Below are 9,419 nucleotides of genomic sequence, written 5' to 3'. Positions count from 1 at the left end.
AGAACCTGCAGGAAAGTACGAAGGAAGTCCTGATGGAGTATTCCCAGAAACATTTTTGTTCATCCCATCTGTCCTTTCACATACCACAAGCTCCAAAGGTACTACAATCATACAGTTATCTTTGCTACCTTATTTGCTGCTGCTTGTTGCTGTAACCTGAGGTTTGTTCTTGTTCCAGGAGAACAGCTCACTGTTGACCCTTGATGGTGAACAGGGGGATGTAAGTGGCGTTGGAATTCCTCTCTCTTCCTCCATTCCCTGCCTCACTAAACAAGAGAACCGCCTCCAGAGGCCCTCCAACCTCTCCCTCCCCAGAACCAAGGAGACCTTGTCCTCCATTCATCTTAAGCTGGGGAAGCACCAATGGGTGAGATCTGATCAGGTAAACCTGGACCTCCATTTTGACTCTTTGAGTAACACAGTGTCTGTTGACATATTTGCCTTTATCTGTATAGTTGTCTCTAATAAAGTTTTTTGCTTGAAGGTGGAGACAGGCGTAGCCAAAATGAACATGCTTACAGCTGCGGCAGCTGCTGAGCCTCACTTGGTGACCACAGTGACCAACAACACCAGAGCCAGAGGCTGTGTCACAACAAGGAACCGTGTACATCCACCAACAGTGGCTGCTAACAGCTACAGTGCTGGTGTCCCCACCCTGAGAATGAGTGATACAATCGATGGAGGACGGACGAACCTGGCCGGGCCACAGGTAGAAGAGGAAGACAAGATGGCGAGAGGGATGATTACAGGAGAAGACAGCCACGTGAACCTGCTGAACACTAGTCCTGACGAATATGAACCACTGCTGAGGGGTGAACAGCAGAACACCCAGAACCTACATCTTCAGCATCAATCACGAGCACCAAATATTCTGTCTGGACGACGTTCAAACTCCAATAACAACAACAACAGGCTTGCATTGGGGTCTGATTTACAGATCAAGAGTGTAGATGTTGAGCTTGAAATGCTGGTGGGTTCAGGGGTCAGTCAGGGTCAAGGCACTGGCAGCCCCTGGTCACCAAGCCAGCTCATCAGTGGATCACCAGCATCATCTGTCAAAGCCCTGACCATGAAGGTTCTTTCCACTGCAGATTCAGGCCCACGTATCCAGATATCCACTGCAGAAAACATGGTGCCAACCCCTGGATGTACTGACAGGCCCAAGGGTCATCTGGTCCATTCGACCACTGCAGATGCACCACGAAGCATAGCTCAGCAAGCAGAGGAACCTGACCCGAAGAACTCCACTCCTTCGTCTAAAGGCCTCGTTTTAGATACCTTGACTGCTGCCTCAACTGATCCCACTTCACCAACACTAGCTCTAGTGACTCAGGCAACAGGTCCAAGGCCCCCAATTCTAGTGGAACATTTGTCAGTGGAAGATCCAGAAGTCACATCTCAAGATAATCGAGCCTCATATAATCAAGGAATTCCAGTTTTCAAATCACACAGTTCAAGATCTTTGGGTCCAGAAGCCTCAGATCCAGTACCTCCAGCTTTAGAGCCACAGGCTCTTTGTTTATTGCGGCCCCAGTTGGGACAAGCCAAGGCCAGAAGGCCTGAGCGTCCCTGTTCCCTGGACTTGTCCTTGTCCTACACCTCATCTGGTAAGTCCATATGATTTAGTTTATTTTTAATCACAGAGGACAAATGATGAAAACAAGTAAAACTTGACACAACCCAAACCTCTGATACAAGTTAACACAGTGAGAATGATGTCATCAGCTAGGGACATGGCTTTCTGGTTGACAAATGTGACTATGGTCAATAATCCATTTTATTAGGGTATTGGAACCTAACAGTGATGATGTTAAATCAAAGATCAGGGTTCATCACCACCTTCCCTGTGGGGCAGGTAACACACATACAGGGGGCAGTTGTTGCAGAGGCCATATAAACAGACCTGCAACCCTAACCCTAACTCTGAAGTACCAGCACCATGTGCAACAAAAGTCCTTGATTTTTTTTAAATTGTGTTTTAACAAGTATTTGCTTTGATACACTCAAGTGAAAATACTTTATTGCTAGTAGAAAGCAGTGGAGTAAAGAGAAGGAATCTCATGTTGTGACCTGCTCAGAATGACAAAACTGTTGTAATGAATAATCAAGAAGCTGAACATCAACTGACTAAAGTCACCTGGTGAGAGAGGAAGACGAGTTTATGTAGAATGAACTTCTCTGAATGTTCCATTTCTGTCAGTCAACCCAGTCGTCAATCAGGGAACTCTCAGAATAATGGATGATCTCATCAGGCATCTGTCAACTCGGGTGAGGAATTCTCATGATGTCTTCTTTATCTTGACTTTCTCTCATTTGTTCTTTTCCTCAGATGATGCAGCTCTGACAGATCTTGGTGCCCTGAGCGCTTCAGGAGAGAAAATCAAACGTCGGGTCAAGACACCCTATACCCTGAAGAAATGGCGTCCAGCCTCATGGGTTTTTTCCACAGATACAGGTCTTGACCCAGACCTTGAGTTCAGCAACTGTAACAGCGGTCAGAGCCATAAAAGTATAATCTTCCCGAAAATCAGCCAGTTCAAGTCCAGTGTGGCTGTGTTTTTGGTTGAAGGTGGAACCACAGCGACCACAGCTACCGAGCCGGATGGGATGACTTGCTTCTGAAGTTGTTGGGTTTTTAGTTTCATTTCTTTAGTAACAAGAGCGGCATGTTCTCCTAGCTGTTTGTCTTCCTTCTCTTTGACCCTCTGGGTGGAATCCCTCCAGGCTGCTGGTGTCTTTGACAGCTGTCAGCTTATCAGAGTTTCTGGTCCCACCACCTTGACGCCTGGCATCTGTCATGACTAGTTTTAGGGGTGGTAGCCGTGACTCTGCTACAGAAACAAGCTTACACTGATGATCAGTCTTTTGGGCTCTCAGTGACTCATTTGTGACCAGCAGATGGGGCGAGGTGGTATGTGTAGTCTTTGGTGGACTGCAGCAGTTTTGACCTTCACTTCATCACTTTTCTGTCGAGATGATTTGACAGCCAGTCCAGAGTTGGTGACTCTCGAGGCAGTTCTTTACATTTTGACAGCAAAAAAAATGGACTCTTAGCCAGGAAAAGTTTTGTCCAACACGAGAACGTTCATAAAAGCGTAACCAGTCCTTCTGTGCAGAGGTGAACAACTGTAAAGGAATGCTGACATCCATGTATCGTCCATTCAGTGGTGACTCTCAAATTTGTGAAAGGTTAACAGTTCAATGGGGGGTACACAATCAGAACCAATCTCAACTAGCAGTAGTACAAGCCTAGAACTAACTCTAGATTTGTGTTGTTGCAGAACCCTTGTCTGAAGACTGACACTGCCAAAAGTTCCTCTGGGTTTGGAGTTGAGGTCTACCAGTTGACCAGCTTGTGGACAGGATAGATGTGTGCACTGCCGCCATCAATGACGTGTGTTAGTTTAACTCTCCTGTCAGCAACCTGGGGGACGCATTTCATATCAATGTACAATGAGAACAAAGATTTCTTCCAGTTCCTGTGATTCAACATCAGACTTCATCTTCAATGTGGACTGACAAGACCTTTCAATTCCAATTCTGTTTCCTGCTGCAAATGGGTTCAGGAGATTGTCTTGTTTCCAGGTGAGACTCAAACTAAGAGCACATCATCCATGAACAGTGTTCATTTAATCGATGAAACTGTGACAAAACCTTTCCGTAAACAACCCTTTTTTCATGACTATGCGGAGACAAAGACCATGTATAATTAGAACACTGATGATAAAAACTTTAATGAAATATATATTGCTATTGCATCGATGTGGCAAAAAATGAAAGTTATGAATTACAGGACATGAAAAAAAAGGAATGATTTTTCCCTCTGCTGTGCATCCAGTATGTCTGTCTGTCAAACTGGAAAAAGTGTGTCGTGGTCTTTGATTGATGTGCCATGCACATGACATTCGCACACTCTCCCTCCAGGTGTTGCTACCTGAGCCTCACAGACAGGACTGGCGAGGTGGCTGACCACTCTTATTAGTTTGTAATCCACTTCTTATCTTAGTTCATAGAGCAGTGCTGCATTGGTGGGGTACACATGGGCTATTTATGGCCCATGGTCCAGAAACAGCCCCCAGGCCATCCCAGTCTGGGTCATAACCTTCTGAATGAGGATGAAAAAAAACAATACAAATACAAAAATGCAGCTTACATAGAGGATGTGCGGTGAGTCCTATTAATTGTGTTTGTGTTTGTGTTAATGATGCAAGAGCAGATCTACGCTGTACCAGCCAGAGCGTGGTGCAAGGTGCACATTTGTGCCTATGGTTATTTCAGCTTGGGCTTAGTGCTCTGTGACGAAGAGATAATCCTGGTGGTGTTCATGAAATACCCTGTAAGCGAGCACCGTAAAGCCGTAGCTCCTAGACAAGCTGAAACTGAAAAGCTGAAATAATGCAGCTGAAAAACTAAATTGCTGCAAGATATTTGCTCTGCACACTGACTGATACAGGATTGGTACTTTTACTATGAAAAATCCAGAATGGACCAAAAATCTTGTCCCTTGTCTTGCCAAGTCCAGACAATTTTATTTATATCGCACCAAATCCCAGCTTAAGTTATCCCATGACACCAAGAGCAGGTCTGAAACACATGAATCAGCACATCTGAGACAGTGGTGATGAGAAGCTAAATAGGCAGAAAGGTGGAGCAGATCCAGGGTATGTGTGTGACAGGTGTGGTCTGGACCCTGATAAGAACTGAGATTGCCGCCTCTGATGATGAGTGGCCATGGCTAACCCCTGGTGGGTGTTTTTATTCTCCTAATTCTCCCGGTAGCTCAGCAGACCAAGCTGGTTTCTGTACTAGGTTGTGTCATTGACTGCTCAGCAGACTCAGGGGTATCAAATGGCTCTGCCCTTCTGGAAGCGCTGGAGACTGGCTGGCACATCCTGTGTACTTTTAGTGGTGGGCGATCGTTTTCCCCATGGTAGCAAAATCATGCCTTCTCTGCAGGACCTCTGCAGATAGATGAAGGTGGATCATGACTGTCATGGAGGATGTCCTTGCTTGGGTTGGAGCTGATACCGCTGGGGTGTTAGCCGTGTCATGCAGGCCCTCATAAGTCTGAACCCCCTGTTTCTTGATGGTTAGTGGGCCAGTTGATTAGGAAATAGGGTGCGTCTCTGCAGTAGACTTTTAGTTGACAGTTAAAAGTGTCCAAGTTCTTTTTGTATGGTTTTGATCAGCTCCTGTGTACATGTGGATGCGTGCTCAGGTGTTAATAGAACGGCTCTTAGATCTCTAGCTTGCACGTGTGTTGGATGAAGAGGCCAGAATGAGGCCAGAGGCAGGAAGGCTTAATTCTGCTGCCATTTGGTACCATGGTGTCGCCACTGTCTGAAATAGTGCTGTGCGATCAAACTTAGTAGTCGTTCTGGCTTAGCTCGCCAAAGAGCGTTTGAGAACATCAGGGTTCAGACTTCAGACAGGTGTACCCTCAGTAGACGTGATCTAATCTCAGTGAATATGGATTTAGATCTGCAATGTTAAGAGAACACTGATGGAATATAGTAACCAGTGAGAATGAGCTAAATGGTGGCATCCGTTCAAGCTGGACGTACTAAGACATTCTGGACTCTAGTTTTGATCTCTGTACTCGTAGTTTTACTTTGTATGTCTGTGCTTTGTGTTCTTGTCACTTCTCATTTTATTTTGAAATGTTGTTTCTTTGAGTGCCCTCTTCGTGTTACTTCCTGTCTTTGTTTTTTTTTGCCACCTTTTTTTTGTTACGCCTGTCTTGTTGGTGCTGATATGGATTTTTTGGGGGCCGATGCTGATTTTGATGTTAGGGAATAAAAATTTCTGATGACTGATATATGGGCCGATTAAATTTTTTTTACATTTTTTATATAAAAAAGACAAATACCTGTTTTGATGTTTTTTCTGTAGCTCCAAACACTTGTTCCAAAGATTCAGATTGTCAGCAGTAACAAAGTGACACATTTACTGCAGTAGAACTGATGGTGGTCTGTTACTGGTGTGTATCACATGACCCCGTGTGTCATGAGGAAGTCAGTGAGCGTGTCGGTGACAGGCGGGAGGACACAGCCTCAGGAACGCCTCTGGTTGAACAGAGTTTAAAACGCGCCTCCTTGATGTCCTCTCCACCTGCGTTCTCGTTTTCTTTCCTCCAGGAAGTTGTAACTCCCGCCAGAAATGCTTTTTCTTCCACAACGCCAGACGTTAAACACGGTTGGCGCCTGACCTCGTCTGGTAGCATGCAGCTGCCTATTTTGGTCTATCCTCTTTCTTGCTACCTATCACCTCAGAGATGTTGTGTCAGCTTGAAGTAGTAGCCAGCAGTTGCTCTGTTTAAGATAATAAAACCATATTTCAACAAACGTCTGGTTCAAGTGTGAACCCTGCTAGCCTTTATCTGGGAGAGGATACTAACCTGGTCCTGAGGCCAGCATGGTTGTACACTTGTGGATTAACCCTTTAAGGTAATTAACTGCAGCTAAATGTCTCGTTATCAATTCCACCAAGGATGAATTGCCAACTTTCATTCCTGCTTGAAACATTTCACCTCTCTCGCGGCCTTCATGTTCATATCACATCCGTTTGAACGCCTCCTGTGTTGGGATACCACAACATACATCTTTTTTTGTTATTGTGATGTTTAGATATTTGATGTCAGAGTAGTTCCTGTTTGCCATAATGCTCCAGATGCATATCGTCTTGACTGCACTTAGCTGGCAACTAGCAGCTAACAGTATATTGTATTTAAAAACCTGAAGTTCAACTGCTACATGTCCTCTGGTCCTGATGCTGTGTATTTTTTCCATTATCAGATACTAGATCTACATTCACACCAATGGGGTGTGTTTAAGCCAGGGGTGGTCTCACTAGCTGTTCTTGTCCAACCATCACCCTAGAAATAAGGCGGACTTGGCCCTTGGAACTGTGCAGAATCTAGAACACATGGCATTAGCTCTCGTGTTGTATGTGTAAATACATGTTTGCATGAAGCATGTGAGTTGATTTATGTGTTGAGGAAGAAACTTTATCACAATCTAATGTTCTCATGATCGAATGTTTCACTGTTTGATTTATAACAATAAAACACTGACTTTTACTTAGAAAATGCTCTTGTATCATTTTAATGCGTTTACTTTACAATTAAAACAAATACATATTTTATCCCTATAATTCTCAAAAAGGATTTTGTAAATGTGCAAAAATGCTTAAAGGTTAAAAACAGCCATTTAAAGTAGAGTTTTTTTTGTTTGATATTTTGCTAATTAAAACTTTCTAAATTTCGTATTCATCTCCATTTTGGAGGATTATTTAACTCTTAAAGAAATTCAGCATTTACTTCTTTTCAATTTCTGTTTTTTATGCACTTTAAAATCGTCCCTCTTTTTTGCAGTGGAAATTAATTTCATCTTTTTCATCGCTTTAATGTGACATTACTTTGTGACATCACTGCCTTGCCAATGACAGGCCTGGCCATTTAACACCAGGTGACGACTGTCTAACATTAAAATATAAATGTGACTAAATATGTGTTACCAGCTTTACTCTGAGACTAAGAAATCTAGACTTGAAATTCAGATGAAGTGCAATGTGAGTTTCCTAATCCTGTGTTAACAAGCCTCACTAGTCATGGTGGTGCTGCTTGACCTCATACACCATATTTTTAGTAGTAGGCCATTCCATTTGGCAAATTCAATTATTCAGCAGTCCAAACTTTACAGATTGGAACTTTCAAGCATTATTCCAGTTAACATTGTTCATCATCTAAAAAACTATTCTGTAACTTGGGGAAGTTTCTATGTTCTCTCCGTGCCTACTCGGGTTCTCTCTGGGTGCTCCAACTTCCTCCCACATGCTAAAAATATGGCTGTTTGTCTAAATGCGACACCTCTGATGGAGGGTAACCCCACCAAGTGACCTCACTCAGTGGCAGTTAGGGTAGGCTGTGGCCCCTCCCAACAGGACAAGCAGAATAGAAGATGGATGGATGGATGGATGGCGTGTAACTATTCAGAGAAGTCATAACAGTCTCCTTATGAAGTTCAAACTGAGAATGTGCCGAAGGTTGGACACTGCAGCTATCATAAATAGCATGAGGCAAAACTTGTAACCTAGAACAAGAATCAAATATGAACAAAAAGCTGTCGCTGGAAGTATGAACACAGGACAAGTGAACATTAGAACAAGGACCCGGAAACGTAGTGTAGTGCTGAAGTCATGCTTTAATAAAACAATAATGCACAAAACTCAAGGAGGATTCATTTCATTCTACATCAACACATCAATAAACCAAAATTCAGGGAAAGCTTCTGGTTTTTCACAGGAGATGGTTTGCTGCGGTGAAGTCAACCCTGACTAGTGACTTATTGAATTGACTAAACTCTACAAACACACACTCAAACATGTTTACTAGTTTATCCTCCAAGAGATGGCGCTGCTTCTGCACAGCAGAACCGGTAATGATCTCCCGTTCATCATGGCCAGGTGATGTTAACATTTAGAAAAGCCAATCCGGCTGTCCTGTGCCAGAAACAGCGCTCTTATAAAAGGAGCTCAAAGCTGAGAGTGCAGGCCGCTCGCACTCTCAGCAGGTCATCAAAATGGCGGTATGACACAGTCAGTCTGAGCACAAGGCCACTTCATGCTGCTTCCATGAGGGTAATGCAAACAGCACTCAGGGTCTTAAACCCATGGTATAATTCACAAGAAGGAAACTGTAATATTGCACGCTCAGGCGCGTCGGAAACAATAACTTTGTCTTTCAATTTCTAGTTCCATACGTCAACAGGGAGCCTCTCTACCTGCTGAGGTAAATCTTAAGACGTCAACGTATCGTTGAGGCACAATGTTTTAGTTTCTTGGTTGACAGGGTATTCGTTCCAGGTGAAACTTTCTCCTGTTAAACCACATTTTGTTTCATTTTGTTTCAGTTCATATTATTGTCATAAATAACAATGCATACATTCCCCATAACCGTTAAATTCGGCTATATACATTATGTACATGTCACAGAAAAATGGATCAAAAATCCTAAGTCATAGTTATCCACTATGGCACATTTTATAACAACTTTAGACTTTAGTCTAGTTTGGCATAAATGAATGTCAAGTTTGGTACAAAAATAGTTCATATTTACAAGAACAGAAATCTGGATCTTTATCAAGTCGATTTTTTGTTGCTAATTCACTAAACAAAAAGGTTATGGATGAGGGAAATTGGGGTATAAATGAATTTTAAACAATTATTGTTTTTTTACATCGAGCGAATGTGAATGTTAACAGTTGAGTCAGATCCAAGTTCATTGAACAGTTGGAGGGTGCATGCATCGGCAGTGTCCTCCTTCACCGCAAAAATCATTAGCGTGGCGATGTCCATGTTTTCCTTGTGGGACTGTCCTTTTGCATTGTCCTCTGGAGGACTACCTGTTAACAAAGAGAGGA

At 43.2% G+C, this 9,419-nt stretch overlaps 2 protein-coding genes across 5 annotated transcripts in view; one reads left to right on the top strand and one right to left on the bottom strand.

Moving 5' to 3' along the window:
* The window catches only part of LOC147251637 (bone morphogenetic protein receptor type-2-like), a 32,683-nt gene extending 26,867 nt beyond the window's left edge, over positions 1-5,816 (top strand). For 3 of the 4 annotated variants that reach the window (XM_086219475.1, XM_086219476.1, XM_086219477.1), the window contains 4 exons: positions 1-98; positions 179-382; positions 485-1,607; positions 2,330-5,816. The exon at positions 1-98 is cut by the window's left edge and continues 7 nt beyond it. In XM_086219475.1, coding sequence (XP_086075601.1) covers positions 1-98; positions 179-382; positions 485-1,607; positions 2,330-2,622 — 1,718 coding nt within the window. In that variant the 3' untranslated portion in view covers positions 2,623-5,816. The remainder of the gene's footprint in view (positions 99-178; positions 383-484; positions 1,608-2,329) is intronic. The other variant, XM_086219478.1, reaches the window with a different exon arrangement.
* A 2,390-nt stretch (positions 5,817-8,206) lies between these two features.
* LOC147251636 (titin-like) overlaps positions 8,207-9,419 on the bottom strand; it is a 196,372-nt gene continuing 195,159 nt past the window's right edge. Inside the window, exon 224 of the mRNA XM_086221099.1 lies at positions 8,207-9,401. Coding sequence (XP_086077225.1) covers positions 9,232-9,401 — 170 coding nt within the window. The 3' untranslated portion in view covers positions 8,207-9,231. The remainder of the gene's footprint in view (positions 9,402-9,419) is intronic.

The sequence above is a fragment of the Aulostomus chinensis genome, chromosome 12 (genome assembly GCF_037954235.1).
Source record: "Aulostomus chinensis isolate RoL2024-O1b breed Wild chromosome 12, RoL_Achi_v1.0, whole genome shotgun sequence".
Classification (NCBI taxonomy): Eukaryota; Metazoa; Chordata; class Actinopteri; order Syngnathiformes; family Aulostomidae; genus Aulostomus; species Aulostomus chinensis.
Note: the sequence above shows the minus strand (reverse complement) of the source record. Positions and strands in the feature narration are given on the sequence as shown.